Raw genomic sequence first — 19,923 nt, 5'->3', positions numbered from 1 at the left:
GCAACCATCCACAGCCCAGCAGGCTGAAATGCCGTGTTCTGGTAGGAGACTTACATCTGATAGAGCTTTCAGCTCTGTTTGGAAAAGTCTTCCCTTGCAAGTGGCATGAAATGCCTCACTGATCTTCAGCTTCTCCCTGTGAAAGGCACATCACACCATATAGTGAGGAGCCCCCGGAATGGTGGCTATCACCTTGCATCTACAGCAAGTACAGCATTCATAGCAACTGCATATGATGAGAGACCCTCATGTATTTCAGCTCCAGAGTGGCACCAGGATAGCTTTAATTGGGTACTTGAAAGCTAAAAATAGTGGTTTTAATTTCATTTCCTGAATTACATAGGCATGGTCATTTTGTTGACTTTGGTCACTTGGTGGCTTCTGGAAATGCCATTCTGCACTCTTGTTGTCTGAGCTGGCTGTGCTGCCACGTATAGGTGTGCTGGGTTTCTCTGTTTTCATTCATACACTGCAAGCAACAAATCCATCTCTTTATTTGCAGTTAGGGTTGAAGTGGCTTTTCAGAGGTTCCCAGCACTTGTAGTAGTTTTTATCGAGGCGGTTGGAGGTCTTGAGGCCCCACTCAGTAACAGCCATACTGAGGGAAGATTCAAACATGAAGGCCTGGTGGGAATAGGAAAAGTAGGTTAGGATAAGGGAGAGTCTGAATCCAGGCAAGGGGGCTCTACTCTAGCACAAACAGGAGCTGTGCACATGTCCAGCTCTGCCAAATTCTTCATCTGACCTGATCAGACCAGGGGGAGAAAGCAACTCCCAGCAGAGATAGGCACATCTCTTCAGAGTTGGCGCTACAGAGCTGGTGTTAGCCAGGTCCCAGGAGTGGCTTTGGACTCTGCATATCCTGAAAGCCAGGTTGCTCAACGAGCTCTAGCTCTGAGCCTGTTGGTGACGGTAATTTTATTTTAAGGAGTAAGAAAGGAAAACAGTTGTGGGTTTGACTTCTTTGTCCATAGCCAAAGACAAAAAAATAAGTTAATCGGCATGGAAATTCCCAGCTTCCTGCTCAGGCAACAACTTATGTGGTCAGAAGATCAAAGCTGCCACATCTCATATCCAGTCAGCCAGAGGTGTGAATGCTGTGGCAATTTGTTCCAAGAACTTTTCCACTTTGCTTGTAAGAAGCTAGGCTTTGTGAGTGTCTCACCAGCAGGATGCTGCTGAGTACAAAACCTTGTGCTGGGTACAAAACCTTACAGGCTCCTTACCATAGTCCCTTCTGCAACTCTCTCAGGCTCCAACTTGGCTTTGCTCGCCTTCTCAAAACAGTCAGCGTCTGGCCCATGTGGAGTCATCATGCTGTGCAAGCTGGCACCTCCAGGCTGGAAGCCCTCCTCCTTTGCTTCATAATGGCCTTTGATGAGCCCCATGAACTCACTCATGCAATTCCCTAAGGAAAGCATAGAGAAAAGTTTGTGACACAAAAGCAGCAAAGAGCTCGAAACCCACAAACCGGGTAGTATGGGGAGTGGAGGTTAATAAGCATGGCTGCAAAAAAGGAGACATCAGGGATCCTACAGGCAGTGCTTGCAAAGTGGTAAAGGTTTTATCACACTTTCAGTTATCTGGAGTCAGAAACAGAAAACTCCCTAATATGAAGGAGCATTGATGTGGGTAGACGTGTGTTTTTCCTGCTACATTGAGCTGCGTAAGCACTGAAGCTGCATACAGACTGTATGAGTGACTTGGTATCTACAGACCAATATTAGAGATATTAGAGATCTGAAAGCACTGGAAAGGTAGTTCAGTGTAATCATCCTTGTGTTATAGGTACTGAGGCACAACCACCTGGTGAGACAGCCTAGGCTGGAAGCACAAAATTATTTTGTTCTGTGTCCTTCTGGCACTCCAGTCCAGCCAGGGACTTCAGTACCTTATGCTTTTGATGCACACAGGATCTGCTTAGTTCTCAAGAGCCACCGTGTGCACAAAGACAAGGAGACAAATTCTGTTTTTCCCTGAGGAAGAATACCTTAGGCAGACCCTATGAAACTAATGGAGTGATGTACCCTAACTTAGCTACAGGTGGCCAAATCCAATAATGCAGTACTTATTACTTATACTCCCTCTGAAGAAAGTATGTTAATAACTGCCATTGCAGCCTTCCAGCTTTAGTAGAGCTGATGTGACTAAACAATATGGCAGCTTTCTGCTGAGTGGTCAGTTTGCTGCAAAACCAGGACATGCTTCTGCAGCTCTGCTATATATAGCCCTTTTTAACCACTTGTTCTGTCCTTGTTAAGTACAACCTGAGGCCTGAAATACTTAACAACAAAACTAATTTAGCTCTGAGCACAGTTGGCCTAAAAATGTATGCAAACAATCATTTATTTTCATCACATGTTGTCAGCATATCCTGTAGGAGTCGATTGTACAGGCTTTTCATTGAACTCACTTAAGTGCTGTGCTTGGAGCAATCAGGGAGCAGAACAGGCTGTGAGAGTTTCATTGCCAATATGTGTCCACTACATAACTCATCATATCACTTAGGGAGAATGGGCTGGTGAGTAGGAAGCCAGGCTGGGACTTATGTGTTGAGCAATTTCTTGTTCAATTGCAGGTTTCCTATGTGACTTCCAGCAACTTTGGTGTGCTTCTGCTCCCTGTCTGTAAAATAGCACTATCCTCTCCAAAGACAATGTTGCGAAGTCAAAAAACCTCAGTGGCTATTAGATATTCTGTCCTACCAAGATAAGAATCATACAAACACTCTCTCAGATGCAATATATACACCTGGTATAAAAGAGGTATTAGATATATTTCTACCTCTGGCCCAAAGACTTTAGGAGTAATTCACAGCCTCCAGGCATGCAGAAAGTGACCGAGAGAAATTGTACTTATAAGTTCCACAGCCATCTTTGTATTGAAATAGTTGTGGTGTCTAGGGGTGTCTGCTAAGGTGGGAAATTTTTGGAACACCATGGCTATATTCCTGCCTGAGCAAAGTTAAGGCACCAAGAAAACCGTAACTCTGAGTGCACCAAAATTCTCTGAATGCTTCTTTGAACAGACTTTTTAATGCACATAAGAGGAGGCCAAAGGGGGTTTCTGGGAAAAGAACTCTTTAACTCTCTTCAAGATCTCTTGAAAAATGTTTGGAAGAGAAGATTTACTGAACTAGTGTTTCTCCTACCCCCCAGTTTCTTGTCCTGCTATGCTCTGCAGTGACACAAAGTTCTCATCACAGCACAAATTTCTGAGGGAACTAGTAAGTACATGTCCTGAGGACTAGCTGTTGTGATGCCAACTGTACCCATTCAAGCTTTAGTCCTCTAGTGGGCTAGAGCAGATGCACCATGGTCGCCATGGATTCAGTGCTAAACCTATGGCCAAGGCATTGTGGTCAAACGAATACCTGTGGTAGCTGTCTGCATGGAGTCTGGCAGGGTAACCCAGTGTGGAGAGCCAGGCTTCTAGCATCCATTCAGTGCAACATGTGGCAGGGACTACCAGAAAGAAACTACCCCTAGGGGTGGTGACAAAATCCCCCAAATACAGCCAGTTCTCAATCTGAGAAGGAGCCTAGTTCCTTCCTCTGGCTTTTGTAAATGCCAGTGGTACCTCCACCACTGTGCAGCAGTGAAGAGGGACTCAGGAGAGCCAACCCAACCCTTCACTGCAAGTCTGAGATCACCCTGCTAGATCACGGCCAGCTCTCACAGTGCTTTACTCCATGCGTGTTGTCCATTCTCCCGTTCTTTTGTACCCTAATGAGTTGTTCTGTAATTCATGGCTAGATGGCAGGATAATATCTGACCTGTTCATGCAGTGAAATTTAAGTCTGTACCCTGTCTCAGCAGGAGCCCCTTGGGTACAGGCACAACACCTACACAAGCACAACCGGCCCTCACCTCTGAGTTTTCCCGAGATTCTGCAAATAAGAACATCTCTGGTTTTGTTCATTTTCAAGGAGAACTCACTGACTCCAAGAAGCTGTGTCTAACTGTGCCAAGGGCAACAAATGAGACTTTTTCACTGTGTGTGCTTTCAGATAAATGGAGGCTTGGTTTTTCTGCGCCTCTGCACTCAAATCAAACCCACAAAGACCAGACGTACTGTGGTAGTAAGGCGGCCGGAAGGTGTTGTTGGCAACCCCCCATCGTGGAGGGAATATGACAAAGTCAGCTATTGCCACTCCAGGACGGGTTGACTTGGCTGTCAACACAGTGAAGATAGATGGATCCTGAAAAAAACAACAAAGCAAAAAGCATCAAACAGAGCATGACTCAGGTCACCCCATCGATAAATCTGGATATGAATATGCATAACAGACCTTGGCCTTTCCCTGCTTTCTTCAATTTGAGGATCTCAAAATAATTTGCTTTCCCTCCCTTCTCATCATAAAGGGTCACAATTCCCCCTTGTGTAGAGGAGAAAGCTGTGACAGAGGGAGCAAGCATGGTATCTTTAGGATTTGGGATGCAGCACTGTGACTCCAGGAGCAGTCTCCAGTGCTCCTACCATGAAACTGCACCTCTTTCTTGACAGCTTTTGGAGCACAACATCCTACCAGGGGTATTTGCCTCACAGCACCAGTGGCTGACTAACAGGGAGAACAGAGTGCAGATAAATTGTCACTTGCTTCAAGGATTTTTGAAGTTTCCACTCCAGTAGAGCGATTTTCTGGGCTTTGATCCCAAACCTGTCTTTCTCCTGGCAGGTTTTTCTAGAAATTAAACAATGCTTTTTGCTGGTTGTCTCCCTAGCGGTGCTTCCATCTCCTTGCACACCCACTTGCAGAAGGAGTGCCAGGAGATGGTATGGCTGTGGGCACCTCTCCCACTGGGCTGGTTTCCTTTTTAGAAGAGCTGCTCATATTGATTTTGGCTTTAGTTACTTTCCATAAGATCTAGAAATTATTGCAATGAGAGCTGCCAGCTCTTGGAATGTATTTCAAGGGTTCAGATGAACCATGGGAAGGAGCCTGTACAATTGCAATAAAATCAAAACAAGAATTTTAAGCACACATCTTTTCTCTGAGTTACATGGTGCATACTGGCTTCAGTATTCAGCCTTCTTCCAGAGCGCAGGCTTTCTATGCTAAGCTGTTTAGGAAGCTGATCAACCTCCACTTCTGTCATTGCACCAACATGGAGGCTGTCTTTTTTTTTTTTTTTTTTTGCAAGGGCTTGTTTGAGGCCCACGAAAACAAATGTGGCAGATTTCACACTGTTTCTTATAGCATAGTGTATTTTTTAACAGTCACTGGGACCCTGGAGCTCTGGGTGAATTCTGATGGTACAGCATCCACAAAGCTTTGCTCTGCCTTGCCTGGCTCCAGAACTTACCGCATGGTCAAAAGCGACAGAATTAATGACCATAAAGTTTTCCAGATGGTATTTGTATGGTGTGTAGTTCCCATGCCAGGCTACAACGTTGAAGGGGGAGAAATCCTGTCAAAGCAATAGGGACAGAGAGAACGTTACCACACACAGCTCTCCACCTTTCTGCACACACACACGGTGCTGCCCCTTCTCAAGGGTAAAAATGGGTTTAGTGCTGGTGAGAAATGTACAGACAGCCTGGAGAACAAGGCCCTTCAGGCACAGCCTGATGCTGCAAGGTCATGGTTTTCCTCAGCATCCCCACCTGGAGAGCCTTAGCCCTACCTCCAGGGCTCCATCTCTGAAGAAGTTTGAGTACCAAAGCTGTGCTTGAACAAGGTGGATTCCAGTGTTGGCTGGCTCTCCAGCATTTAAAACTGGCATTGGGTTTTCCTATCTGGTAGAAACATGGGTATGTAGAAATAAGGAGGCTGAGACCACCAGTGAGTCTTTGGGTTAAGCAAGTTTCCATGGACTGTTTTTGCAAATTGAGGAGCCTCAGCTGGGGAGATAAAGGAGCCAAGGTGAGAGTTCAATCCTATTCCATTTCACCCAGCTCAATGTCCTGAGACAACATGCATGCTAACAAGTTGTAGAGACAGCATTATGCACTGGTGGCTGCTCCAGTGTTTTCCTGTGGCCTCCTTACCTGCTGGGCCGCGAACAGCTTGCCCTGGTACTTGCTGATAACTGTGTAGCCCCCTGGAATTTTCCGGTCCTCATACCATGCTACTGGCACCAAGAAGTCACGTGGGTTTGCCAGGCCATTGGCTCCTGCAAAAGAAAGAAATGTCAGAGCATGCTGGGCAACCTGCTAACAGGGCTCTGTGGGTGCCCTTTTGCACTGGGACTGACCACACTTCTGGGTCCATCATGAAATCTCCAATATTCACGTGCTTCTTTGGCTCCTATAAGTAGATAATTTTAATATATCCTAGCATTTAGGTTCATGTTCCCTTATGTGACTAAGACAAGTCTCCTTCCATTCTTTCCTAAACAGGGTTAGTCCTTCAACCTCTATTAAAGGTGTGTAGATATTGGGAATTAAGCAAAAAAAATGGAGGCTGAATTGCTCTCTATTCCAGGACATCCTGCTGCTTGGACACTTAGAAATGCAGAAGCATGTCATGAGGGAGCAAAATGCTTTTCTGAACAAAAAAGTAATAAAATGAGGGCTAGTGATACTTGTAGACTTTGAGCATACTAAGGGGTGGTTAGTGTGAGGAGTGCATTTTCACAATGCAAAGCACCATATGGGTGCTGCAATATTCTTCTTCTCATTAGCATTACTGTTGCAAAGTGTTTTGAGTTTCTTGGATAAAAATGCAAGACATTACTACCTGCTGCTAAGGTTTAACAGTCAGTGCTTTTCTCCAGCTGCCATTTTTCAAGTGAAAAGTAAAGTTAGAATAAAATAAGAATGAAATACAAAGAATCTTGGTCTCTGAGGGGAAGATAGGTAGGTGGTAAGAAGAGGAGCTCTCATAATTACCATCTCCTGAAAAGGTCTACAGGCAAGGGCACTCGTTTTCTTTTCTGCAGAAAGTAAATGTTATAATAGATTCCTGCCTTCTGGAGACCAAAAAGCCCTCCTCTCCAACAGTGTCTGAAAAACTAGCTAATGGGAAAACTTCCCACGAACAGGCAGGTGTAACAATAGCAATAATCAAGTGGAGCAGGCACATAGCACAAGAAGCAAGGTGAAGGCAGGCAATCCCAACTTGCTAAAAGGAAAGCTGATGAAAAAATCAGTATAGATTCAGTGTGGGAAAAGCTGTGCAGAGCATGTCGCACGGGACAGATGCTGGAATGGGGCCCAGCCAGGGACTGCAGGCTGGGTAGGCTCCTACCTGTGGGCTCCAGAGCTCCAGCTTCACTATGGCTGTGAGGTGCTTTCATAGGCCTTCAGTGCTTACATGCTGTGCCAGGCTTGTTGCTAGTTTAGAATACCTATTCGGCTTACCTCAAGCACAACCAGTATTTTAGATCTCACTGGGAGCCATAAAACATGCTCAGCCAAGGGAAAAAGGAGGCAGATGAGGTCTGTGATTTGTGAGAGCCCTGGGCCTGTGCTGCCTGAAAGCAGCTCTGCTCCAGCAGCCCAGTGCAGAGACAAGGCTGTGTGGCTGATCTGAGCCTTGTGCTGCTCGTGTTGCTGATCCCTGCTTCTCCAAGGGAAAACCTTCTGACACTTCCTCCCTCCTTCCTTTATACACTTATTATGGCATGGAAAATAAACACAGGTCATTACTTTTCAAACTACAGGCAATTCAGCAAATCCTCCAAGTTTCTTAACCAGAAAGGAAAGTTTCACCCAATATTGTGGTTCATGACCAAACGTTAATGAGCTTTAGTGAGACATGGTGCCTGTGCAGACAGCAGCAAAGTGCTCAGCTTGCACAGTAAAAACACTGGCTTGTACACACACACAGACATTTTGTTTTCTCTGCTTTTTATCTGGCATTCCCATTGTGTTGAGTCTCTGGCTGTGTATTAGAAAGCTGAGTCTGGTTATGGGAACAAAAGTGTTAGCATAGGCAGAAGGGCAAAATGCTTTATTAACTCTAAAATAAGGCTTCAAGTGTATCCGTTGCCTCTGAAATTCACCTTTCCTTTTACCTGCTAAACTCTCTCCAACTACTCCATATCTGTAAGAAGGAGCCATCAAAGTGTCAGCAGCCTCGGACTTGCAGACCAGAGGAAGAAAAGGAAGGTGGAAAAGTGAGTGGGAAAGAAACAGTCCCTCCAGACCCAGGGGAAAGTCATGATGGCTGAACTGTCTCTGCTCCCCAGTGCTCTGCTGGAGAATAACAGTGCCAGGATGGAATCTGCCTTTAGGGAGGAATATGTGCATGGGAAGATGGATTACATGGGAGATAAGAGATAGTTTGACAATTCCTAACTCTTTCCCTTTGGAATGCACTGTAGGTCTGATAGGAGATGGTTACCAATGGGTCCCAGGTCAGGTAGCTCAAAGTGTGCCCCGTACACCTCCAGGATGTAGCCTCTGGTCTCTCCAAACACCTCCACACTAAAACGCATTCCTTGCTGGAAAATAAAGGAAGAAGTCAGGATCATCCCTGTACTTGCTAACAAACCAAAAGCAACTTAATTCAGGACATGCCAGACATGCTGTAGCTTTGGCTGCCTCTAGCAGACCCTCAGATTGCCCCAGGCCTACATGTGGCTGTGTGACCTTCTGTGGCCATGCATCCCAGCATGTGAAGTGCCGCTCTTTGAATTGGGTGCCACTGCATTCTCCACCTGCAATGGGTACCATCTGGGGCTCTGCTACATGATGGAATTGGCTTCTGTTGGGTTCCCCTGGTCACTCCAGCCCCACAGAGCTCAGCATAAACTACACAGTGCTCAGGTTTTTGCTGTTTGCTCCAACAACGGGCCCTCCACCTAACCACAGTCCTTACCTGGATAACACAGATTTCATTGGGCTCCACTAGCATCTTCCCAAACTCAGTTGTGATGAGCAGTTTTCCCTGTTGGGGCACTGTGGAAATAAAATGGGCGTAGAAGAGATGATGGAACAGGCTGTCACTGTGTGTGATGGCTTCCTCTCGGTCCTCTTAGAAGGGGACAATTACGTTAGCTAGGTAGTAACTTATTCTTCCTGCTTTCTGAGAACATAAGTAGTGCTTCACTAATGTCTTTCTTTGTAGTATTTTCAGCAGTAATTTCTTTGGCTTTTTTGGCACCCATTTCTCACATTTTGACATGGAAATGTGACAGATTTACAAAACCTGCCCTTTACCTCAATTACTAAGGAAGGTGGGCGTCCATACTATTTTATGAGAGAAATGTTCCCACTGGTGACCACGAAACATTTCTGTCCCTTGGCTAAAAACGATGCAGGTAAATATCAGGCTCTTGGTCTTGTGATGCTGTACAGAGTATTTTTCTGCACGCACATTCTTCATGTGCCAAGCTCAGCTCTCATCATGGCAGTCTGCTTGCCTGAGGCTGGCAAAGTGTGGGAGCTAAGCTACCATGCCAAATCATCTTGGACTAAAGCAGTGAAGGCAATTCGCTATAAGCTGTTAAGAAATTCTAGAGCTTATGTTTTCCAGAAAACCTCCGGTGTGCCTGCTAGGGATCTGGGAAGGGATCTCTGAGAGCCAGGCTGGGAAAGCTGGGTCGCTGCTCAAAAGCAACAATGAGTTTTGGCATGGGTGTGCTCCGTCTGTGCTGCTTGGTAGTGATGGGACAAGCCTGACAGCCCAGCTATTGCCAAACCACCACATCTGGATGGCATGTGAGTGAAGTCATCCCTCCTCAAGTCTTTGCAGATGGCTGCCAGGCTCTGGCTCTGAAGGAGGAAATAAGCAGGCAGGTGGCAACCCAGATATGCCCTGCAGGAGAAAGGAGAAGCCAGTGCATCAACTCACCAATCAGGAAGTCACCGTCTGAATTATAAAGGCATCTAAAGGAAAAGGAGAACAGGAAGGTCAAGGCTTCACTTGTACATATGCTCCTACAGGATCACAGCACAGCTGAAGCTGGACCTCTGGAGGTTACTGGCCCAAACTCTGCTCAAGCAAGGTCACCCAGAGCAGAGTGCCCAGGACCAGGATCAGACCATGACCATAGCAGGGGAGTTTTGAGCTGGGACACCAACAGAAATGCAACACATGGGTCGGGGAAGGTGACACACAGGCAGGTGCAGGTTTGATGTGTACAGCCTGGAAGCAGGTTCTTTTCCCACTTTGATGTTGTCTCTGTGGCCTTGGATGAATCAGCCTTTGGCAATGGGTAGCGATGCTCTCCAGAGGCTGTATTCACCTCCGAGGAGCTTTGGTCCTTGGGACAAGAGCCTCTGGGCACATCACATCTCCTTTACCTGCATCCCTGCATCCATATCCCTCATTCAGCCCAGCCTCCAACAACCAGTCCCTGACCTGTCAAGCATGGAGGTGTTGCAGACGAAGATGTGGATGGCGATGCCGCTGCGTCCTCGGGGCTCTCCGGCGCCGCACAAAGTGTGCAGTCCCTGCAGGCAGACCCCAGGCCTTGGAAATGAGTGCCAGGCAGTCAGGATGTGCAGCCCCATCCTGCTTCATCCCATCCCTTGGCTGTGTATCAGCCAACTGCTTTGCCACTTTTTGCTTTAGCCAATTAGTTTGCTTTTCTTTGAAATCCTAAGCCCTGGCACCCCAACTTACATTCACAAAGTCCAGCTTGTTCTGGGAGGCTTTCGGTATTTCAAAGGGCTTCCATCTCAGCTAGGTTGCAGCAAACAGAAAGCAAAAAGGGAACAAGGTGGTTATAAGATAAATAATGGCAGTTCAAGAGGAAGCAGCCCGCTCCCCCTCCCTATTGCCCTCTACTTGCTGAGATAGCTTCTGTTTCCTCTTTGCCTTGCTTAATTTGGTCTGCAGGTTTCTTTTGATTTATGGAGCTCTTTCCCTTTGAGTCATAATTTTGTAAAGTAATTGGCTGGCCTGTCTGAGAGCCAAGGTTGGTGTTTTTTTTTTTTTTTTTAAATCCTATTTAAAAGCTGTCTGTTCCTCTATTACTAACAACACTGCTGAGAGCAGGGAATTTCCTCCCAAGACCTAGTGGGACCCCTAGGCAGAATGTGCCAGAGGGGTCCCCAGTGTGCTTGTTGCCACTAAAGAGCATCATTAGGGTCTCACTGTATCTCTTCAGAATCAGGTGCCACAGCTATGAGCCCATTGCAGGAGGGATTTTGGTACAAATTCACCCAAACACCTGAAATCCTGCTGGTTCTGGCCATCAGAAATGTCTCCTGCACAGATATGCTGTGCCTCAGATGAAATGCAAGTAGCTCTGGCCATCCAGAGCTGGGCATTTCTTTACTGTGAGAGTGGTGGTGAGGTGCTGGAACAGGCTGCCCAGAGAGGTTGTGGATGCCCTGTCCCTGGAGGTGTTCAAGGCTGGATTGGATGGAGCTCTGGGCAACCTGGTCTAGTATTAAATGTGGAGGTTGGTGGCCCTGCATGTGGAAGGGGGTTGGAGATTCATGATCCTTGAGGTCCCTTCCAACCCTGGCCATTCTGTGATTCTGTGATCCAGGAGAGTGGTTGGGAATGGGCAGCCACTGACAGCATGGATACATGGATGGACAGACAGCAAGAGAAGACGCAGAATGCAGCAGGGATAGAGTGGGGACAAGAAGAGAAAAAAAAAATGGTTATGAAAGTGGTCTAAAAGGAAGTAAACAGTGGGAGAAGGAGAGCAGAGATCAGCTTGCAATCCAGCTCACAGGTGGTGCTTCTCTGCCCAAATTTTGCAAGCTGCTAAGCCACTGACTGGTTCCATGTGCCATTTACCCAGAGGATCCCTGTTGAGTTTGCACTTTACCGCTGTAAGTACAGCAGAACTGGGGTGTTGAGTCAGACATCCACATGGGTGCTTAAAACAGAGAAGCTATCAGTGGTGCTTCATTTTCTCCCTGCCCAGAAATCGTGGCTTCCTTTGGCCAACTCTTTTTTGTGCTGGAGATCTTTCTTCTGCATCAGCATTCTTTGCATGGATGCCATGCCTTATTTTTTCACCCTCTTTGTCTCCATCTATGCTTTGTGTACACTGTGCTTTTTATAACTCTGCCATTGTCTTTGGGCAGCATTCAAGGCTAAAGGTTTTTTTTTTTTCCCCATTGGCTTCAATGAGCTGTGCATGAGACGGCTCCACATGGTAATCCCTTCAGATGGATGACAGTGGGAAAAGCTGTGGTGTGAACTAGGTGAAGTGCAGAATGCCATGGGGAGCTGGGGATGGGCTGGGAGCCTGCACAGCTGCAGTTGAGCTGTGTTTGGGGAGGAAAACTGCAGGAACCTAAACAGCAGCCTGTCACCTGTGCTCAGTCAGTGGCTGGAAAACATGTTCCAGCAAAACCAGGCAAGTATTTAGACAAATGGGGAGGCCACCAGGAGGCTGCAGGATGGCTAACGATGATGCATCAGAAGAGGGAGGAGCAGAAATCAATGAGCACGAGGTTATGTCAAAAGGAGCACAGCAGGAGGAAAGAGGCAGATTAGCAGAGCTAAATGTCCTGGGGCTGGCAGGAAAGAAATAATGATTAAAGATGATAGCAAGGCCGTAACAGAGGGAAACAAACGCTGTGCCTCTCCAGAATGGAGCTTGATTTCCCAGGAGGGCTGCAGAGGAGCAGGCTGGCAGCCAGCAGCCTCCTGGCAGGAGGTGATGGCAGTGTAGGCCCCAGTGTGAGCCTCAGATGCGGGAGGATGAAGGAGCAGCCCGCATCCTGCAACCCGCATCATACCAAGGGCTGTCCCCCATCCCTGGCTGGAGGGCAAGGTTACCTGGTTGGGGTCAGGCTCCACCTCATCCCAGTTGTGTGTCAGATGGCCCTCGTGCAGAGGCTGGAAGGGCTTGTGGCAGACAGAGGGCAGGATCCGATAGAGCCAGCTGTGGGGAGGGACATGGATGGTATGAGGCTGGGGAAGAGGTGAGGTCCTCTGTGCAAATGAACCCCAGTGGGCAGGAGGAATATTTGTGTTGGTGGCCACTGGAGCAAGTGGTATATTACATATTGAATGTTGTCTCACAGTCCGAGACTTCCAGAGAGGTAGGGGGATTCTAGAGGGATTTTATTATATTTGTAGTGAAATACAGCTATTTCTCAGGTGGGAACAAAGGCTACATAAAGACTGAAGTTCAAGAGTTCTAATGAGCATAGTACCTAACTAAAAGACCAGAGGAGCTTCAGGAGCTAGAAGATCACAGCCAACACCTGAATTTGGGTAGACTGCTGAAATCCTGTATGGCTGCATACACCTGTGGGGTCAAAGTTTTATGGGAGATGAGGCCTCCTAGCACCACAGAAAGTCCCCCATGCCTCCATCACTGTCTGAGTATTATCTGGAGGTCTCTTCCTGATCACTGTGAGAGCTGCCAGCCCCCTGCCTAGTGTGATTCAGCTGCCCAGTTGGCTGCTGAACAGTTTATGCCACCATCCTTTGAGGCTCAGCAATGTGGTGGGCTCACCATGTCATCCTGCACCACTGGAGCCCATCACCCTTTGCAGGGCGAGCTCTTCTGATAGAGGGCAATGGCAGCCCAAGAATGGACATCTCAGAAGCCCCTCAGAAACACATGAGTCTGACACTTGGTTTGTGAAAAGAAAAGGTTTCTCAATCCAGGGCTGATGTCAGTGTCCTGCCCCCATGTCCCAAGACATCCAAGGGCACCTGCATGTGTCCTGATTTGTCCCCACGTGTGCCACCATCGTACCTCCTCCTGTTGGTGGCCCGGGGACAGGTGAAGGCTGAGCCCGAGAGCTGCTCCGCGTAGAGGCCATAGGGGCAGACCTGTGGGTTGTTCTGCAGCGGGGAGAAATAGGAACCAGCTGTGAAGGATGTGAGGCACTCAACCCCAGTCAGTCTGTGAACAGCCCAGATAGCCTTATATCCCCACTGTCAGGATGCCCAATATGTACCAGCCCAGCCTAAAATCCATTCCTCTGTAGCATCACCTGGAAGCTCTCACAGCCATCAGGAGCTGCTAGCACCAGAATGCAGTGAGAGCACCATAGTAAAGAGTGTTATTCCCAGCACTTACAGACAGTATATTATTACAGTCTGTAAGTGCTGTCTCTCTTCTCTTTTTTTTTTTTTTTTTTTGGCAGCCATACACTGTTCACTGCTTCCCTCCCTTCTGCAGGTTATGGGTGAGAATCCTGTCCCTGCCATGCTGGGTCACCCTGCAGCATCACCTGCCAGGGAAGAATCAGTAAGAGGAAAAGCTCCCATCACATATCTCCCACCCTGCAAACTCTGTTTTGTTGGCAAGGGTACACAGTGGAGCAGGGGGATCAATAGCCTTTGTCATTTTTATCTGAGCCAGCATGACTGCAGATGCTGGTCTTACAAATACTGCAGTGGAGAAAGGATCCACCCTTGGGACTGAAGATTTTCCATCTACTTCATAGTCATGTTTTCTATTAACTCTTTCTATGCTGAGCCCAAACTCTGTCCTAATGAGGGCTCTTTGGTGGGATACTTCAGCAAAGCCAGGAAATTCCTGCTGCCATAAGGAGACCCACAGAAAGGAGAGAAGGGACTGAGTGCATAGCACCACATGAGAAGTGAATCCATTAAAACAACCCAACATGGTGCGTTTAAATCGAGTGTATTCTGAAGTTGTTTATTTCTAACCACAGATCTGCCCATTTACGACAGCTCATAGAGGGCAGCTGCCATCCTGCCAAAGGCCAGTAACCCCACTGAGTTAAATCCGTTTCTGCTGAGATCCACAGCAGTGTGCACTGTCCCCAAGCCAAGCCTCAGACTTCTGCTCTGACTCAGCCCCCACCAGTTCCCTTCTACTCAGCACGCCCAAGCAACTTCCATTCCCAAATCCTTTCGGAAAAGCTGCTGCTGAGCAGAGGAAAGCCAGGTGAGTTGCAGCTCCCAAGCAAAATTTGGAGCCTCACAAGTAACTTTAACATAGAAGGCATAATGGGAAGTATTTAATTATGATGTTTGCCGGATCTTATTATTCTCATCTTGCATAAGGGAGGCTCCTGAAGACTTTCATTGTGGAAGAGAGAAAGAAAACACATTAATTTAGGAGGAAGCCTAGGGAACAGATACACTCATTCTGTTCCATGTCTTTTTAATTAAGCATTTTCACAAACTCAAACTCTGTACCTGTCCCTCTGGTAGAGCTCCTGGACAGCGCGGGTCTTCAGAAGCATGTTCGTTTCCAAATCCTGACATGTACTGTAAAGTAAATCACACAATTCTTCAGTGTTTTGAAAACACAAGTGAAACCTCCCCAGACAACTCACCCCTCCCTTCCCTGTGCTTTTTTCCACGATCTTTGCACACACTGAGACTTTCCCCAAGTGGCCTGCTTGCTTGCTTCCATGCACCATCTTGCCATCTCCCAAGTCAGTTTCACTAGCCAAACCCTGTGGTGGGCTGAGAAGCACAATCAGGACCTGCTCTTCTGTTAGACCTGCATGTACATGTTGTTGACATTCTGTGCCAGGGATTGAAACTGGGGGTCATTTGGTTGCATGGTTCTCATGACACATCCCCATGGCCATCACAAGAAAGGTCAGGACTTAGCAGGGATGAGGAAGGAAAGGAGGCTCTGCTGGGACTTAAGCATCTCACTGATTTGCCCTAAATGAGTGTAACCCAGTGGGGTGTGAGCTGCCTACCATGGCAGCAAGCAAGAATTAAGGTGACCAATCAGGGCCCTAGGCAGTGTACAGGTGAGGGACCCATCCAACATGTTCTGTGTGAGGGCACAGTGGGAGGCTGCAGAACCTCAGGGGAGGCAGCCCTTCTGATCCTATAGAAAGAAGCATCCCCACTGCACCCTGCATGAATGCAGAGGTCTTTTGGCTGTGATCAATCGCTCAGCCTCATGGCCCAGCAACAGAGTTAAATATTCATGCTGCCTGCTGTCCCTCTCTGTGCATGCAGCCTGAAGGTGCTCATGATACTGCTGGGAGGCAGCTTGTTCACTCAGACCTCCCAGCTTCAGATTGACCTTTTCAAAATTCTTTACTTTCAGTGGCACAAAATTTGCTGCAGCCCCATCTTCTAGGGTAGGCAGGAGTGCATTTAGCTCGAGTTGGAGCAAGGTGCTTGCCCAGCTGTCCAATTTGGACAGAACAGTGCTGCCGTTGCCTTGAGCAGAGCCAGATTGGGTTTGTTACTGCGGTGCCTGGATTTTTTCACCCCATTCTCAGATTTTGCTGAAAAAACATGAGTTTTTCTCAGGTGCCTGTCAGCTATTTGTAAAAAAAGTCCCTTCCCAGAGGGATTCATGCTGGCCAGAAGCCCTGCCTCACCCGAACCTGCTTTCTGTAGGACTGGGGAGGATGGATCTCTCCTTACACACTCTGCTCTCCACCTGCTTCTGCACGAAGCACATTGGTATGCAAAGCAGCAGGCCATCTAACCACCCTTGGCAAAGGTATTGTGCTGGAGCATTTCTGCCTTTTTTTTCTTTTTTCCCCTCTTTCTGAAAGGAAATGCAGCACTACCTGCTGGAACTGCAGCAGTTCCAGAGTGAACCCACATCTCCCCACTGCATTCTCCTTCACCAGCTGCAAAGGATGAAGGCAGGAGGGAGCCCTGGCTGGCAGGCCAGCCTCTGCAAACAGGGAAAGAAAGGAGCAGGTAAGGATGCTCAGCATAGGGAGGGTTAATGAAACTGCTTTGCAGAACATCACCCCTGTCTGCAAAATACTTCAGCTTAAAGCTGGTGGAGAGTCTTTTTTGGGGAATGCAGGGAGAAGCTGCTGCATCATTGTCCAGGCAAATCAGTTTTTCTCTGCTAAGGGAAAAAAAAATCCTCAGGTAACCGTGTTGAGGGCTAAAAAAAAGACACTTCCCTCTGGCGGGCAGGACTGCAGCTGCGGGAGTCAGATGATGTCCTGATGGTGATTTATAGTCCTGTGGTTTCATTGCTCCAGGTTTTAACTGGCTGTTTGGTGTGGCTTTTCTCATTCACTCACTTTCTTTTGTCATTCCCCTGGGGAGGGTTGCCTCCTCGCCTTTCCTACAGGGGTCAGCACAGAACACGATGTGGTTTGCCAAAAAAATCCTGCACAAGCTCCCACGTGTAAACGCATGGCTGGGGAGTTAAAGCTTGCTATTATTTGCATGCACATATTCTGGCTGGGGAGTAGAGAATTTGTTTATTTATTTATCTTCCTTTCGTGATTTTATTTGCCTATTAGTTTATTTTCTAAGTAAACCAGTGCTGAGGGATAATTAAAATGTCATAGAGCTCAGATGCTTTGCAGCAAGAGGAAACAGCTGCTCAGGTCCAGCTTTGAGCCCGGCTCAGAAAGGCTGAAAACCTCCTAATGAATGGCTTTCCTTGTCTGTTGTCTCCAGAGTACAGCCACAGTTGTTGGGCTGGCTGTTCTCAACCCCTGTAGGCCAGAGGGGTGTTTTGGGGCATTGCAATCCTTCTTCCACATGATCAGCTGTCTTTCATGGCAAACCCTTCTTCCCTATGGCCAAACCTTCTTCTCCATTACCTCTCCTTCATTTCCACAACCACTTATTCTCCACAACCAAACCTTCATGACCAACTCTTCTCCATGACACAGCACAGGGCAGTGACCTGCTGCTCAGTCCCTGCTCCTCCTCCATGGCACCTAGCTTATCAGGGACTTTTTTAGTCATTGGGCAGGTATTTCGCTGTGAAACAAGAAGTTCTCTGTGGTCCTTTGCTTTCCCTTCTCCTTTCAATTATTGTCATTATTTTGTTCACGATCCCATAGATTTTTATGTAAGCAGGATCTCAGGAGTATGTCTGATTCCACCTTGTTTTTGTTTTGTTGCTTTTCAGTAAAATAGGAGAGATGAAAGCACAGCACAGCATTAAAAATTCAGCAAAGCGCCTTGATTGCACTAACTGGGATGCAAAGCAGAGAGCTCGCAATGGGTGTCACGCTCTGACCTATAAACCATAACCTTTTGTTCACCAGATTAGACAGCAGGGATGGGAAAAAAATGCATTTGAAGTCTAAACACACGGGCTGCAAGATAATTAAGGCCCTTCTTCAAACGCTGCATAATACATTTCTCTATCTGCTACTGCTGCAGGATGCACGAAAGCAACATTCATCTCTGCACAAACAACTCGCTGCCTTGTCCCAGCTCAGAGGGGCCAACACTGGCATGCTTGAGGCAAACTCACAGGAAGATGAATGAAAATAGGGGCAGTAGTGTGGTAAAAACAAATGGGCTTCCTAACAGTGCCAGCCCCTGTGTCTGGGGAGGAACATGGTGGTCCTGCGATGAGATGTCACCCACTCTAATGATGACCTGGTCCTCTGCACCACAAAAGTTCTGGCAAAATTTGAGATTTCAGTGCTATAAATGAGCAATAGAACAACATCCTGCCCTCCTTGCAATTCACAATTCACTCTGTGCTGGGAGAGGAGGGCATGGCGGCTTGGCTTGTCAGGAGGAACTGGCACTGAATTTTCCATTTACACTGAGACATCGACCAAGGATGGAGCTTCCCTGGGCCACTCAGCAAGATTGCACCAGGGTTGCAACAGCTGGGCAGATGTTAGTGGCTAGATTTCATAGGCTGAGGGGGAAACACCTCTTGGCAGCAGGGCAAGAGGGAGAGGGGAAGAACAAATAAGGTAATGCAGAGGTCCTGAACAGGCCCAGCCAGATCAAGAACGATTTCCAAAGGAGAAGAAAGTGACAATAGCCCATTTGGGTGAAATATAGCAAAATCCTATGTCTTCAGAGGTCTTTTAAACACACCTTAAAACACAGAAGGGAGACACGTTGCAACTAAATGGGACATTACCTCCAGCTAAAACCTATCACCAGACCTCAACTGCACAGCTCACTATCCTGCACCTCACTTCCACCAGCCCCTCCAGAGGGACCAGTCAGGGAGGCTTGGTGCCAAGTGAGGGGCATGGAGGGGATGACAAGGGCAGGCAGCCCCAGCACTTTTAGTCCCAGCACTCACAGCCTCTCACCTTCAGGCTTGTCATGGTCCTCTTGGTCTTCCTCCTTTGTCAGCAGATGGAAACTCCAAGCAGATAAATAGCCAACACAGCCTGATGTGGTTTCAGAAGTCTGTGAGTGTGTGTGTGTCCAGCCAGGAGGGCTGCATCAACTCAGCTGAGCTGGTCACGGACTGGAAGTGAGAAAGTCCAAGAGAGCTCTGGAATTGTTTGCTCAGCCCAGTCTGTGTTTAATCAAACACCAGCCTTCCCCGTGGGCCAGTCCCAGGAAGGGTTTGGAAATAAGAAATGGACGTGAGGGGGACACTGTCACTGCTGCTTTTTCCACCAGCTTTTAAACAAGGGGTTGTAGTTCCTACACATGGGCGAGAAGACAAGACAAGACATTTAAGAACAAAGAAAAGTCATTTTTGCAACTTATTTATGAGCTTCTACTATAAATCACACCCCTAGCAATTTTTGTGTATGGCCCTCTAAATGCATAAACACACATTTGCTCATTATGCCTCTGAGCCACATTGCATCTGGTCTTAGGGGACAGAAGGGATCATATCCCCATGCTGGTGAAGTCAGTGATTTTGGTGCAACACTGCGTGGCAACATTACACAGCACTTCAGGGGCAGAGGCAGGGAATGGCTCTGTACTTTACCATTAGAGCTGGTGAACAAAACTTACAAAACTCTGAAATATTAATATTTTGCAGGAAAGCTGTTGCCAAGGAAGGAGCAGAAACAAGCAGGTGGCACAGAATACTAATGAAAGCAACTCTGCATTTCCAGAAGTTGCAGGAAAAACAAAAGAGCAATTGATTTTATTTGATTTTTCTTTTTTACTTTGAATTCTCCTTTATCTTAAAAAAAAAAAAAAAAAAAGAAAAGAAAAAAGTGGCAATGTTTTTTCCTTTCTGTAGCTCTACTGGGAGGCACACATTCAGATTTAGATGTGAACTTGTGGTTAACGTGCTGTGAGAGGGACAACTCCTAACAGCCTGCCTTCTCCAAAAACCTCCTTACACTACCCTCAGTAACACACCAAGGCCATTGAGACCTGCCACTTCTTAAAGTCTACAGAGAAAGGGAATGCCTTTGCTCAGTGCTAGTGCTTGGTAGATGCAC

At 47.3% G+C, this 19,923-nt stretch overlaps 1 protein-coding gene across 1 annotated transcript; it reads right to left on the bottom strand.

Annotated features, from left to right (window-relative positions):
* Nucleotides 1–477: 477 nt before the first annotated feature.
* HGD (homogentisate 1,2-dioxygenase) lies at nucleotides 478–19,008 on the bottom strand. The gene is made up of 14 exons (XM_090150185.1): nucleotides 18,820–19,008; nucleotides 14,990–15,061; nucleotides 13,572–13,660; nucleotides 12,641–12,746; nucleotides 10,517–10,576; nucleotides 10,253–10,344; nucleotides 9,743–9,777; nucleotides 8,768–8,847; nucleotides 8,291–8,390; nucleotides 5,992–6,116; nucleotides 5,307–5,411; nucleotides 4,075–4,201; nucleotides 1,227–1,408; nucleotides 478–624 (listed from the first exon to the last, which is right to left on the bottom strand). The coding sequence occupies exons 1-14, from the start codon at nucleotides 18,832–18,834 to the stop codon at nucleotides 493–495; spliced, it is 1,320 nt and encodes a 439-aa protein (XP_090006311.1). The 5' UTR covers nucleotides 18,835–19,008; the 3' UTR covers nucleotides 478–492.
* Between the last annotated feature and the right edge of the window lie 915 nt (nucleotides 19,009–19,923).

Source organism: Phasianus colchicus, chromosome 1 (genome assembly GCF_987193195.1).
Source record: "Phasianus colchicus chromosome 1, bPhaCol1.hap1.1, whole genome shotgun sequence".
In the NCBI taxonomy this organism is placed as follows: domain Eukaryota; kingdom Metazoa; phylum Chordata; class Aves; order Galliformes; family Phasianidae; genus Phasianus; species Phasianus colchicus.
Note: the sequence above shows the minus strand (reverse complement) of the source record. Positions and strands in the feature narration are given on the sequence as shown.

Excerpts from the sequence above, each read along its gene's own strand:
- HGD (XM_090150185.1), bottom strand. Across the intron at positions 9,778-10,252 it reads AACACCTCCATGCTTGACAG|ATGCCTTTATAATTCAGACG; the intron begins GTCAGGGACTGG and ends CTTTTCCTTTAG. Across the intron at positions 4,202-5,306 it reads CTGTCGCTTTTGACCATGCG|GATCCATCTATCTTCACTGT; the intron begins GTAAGTTCTGGA and ends TGTTTTTTTCAG.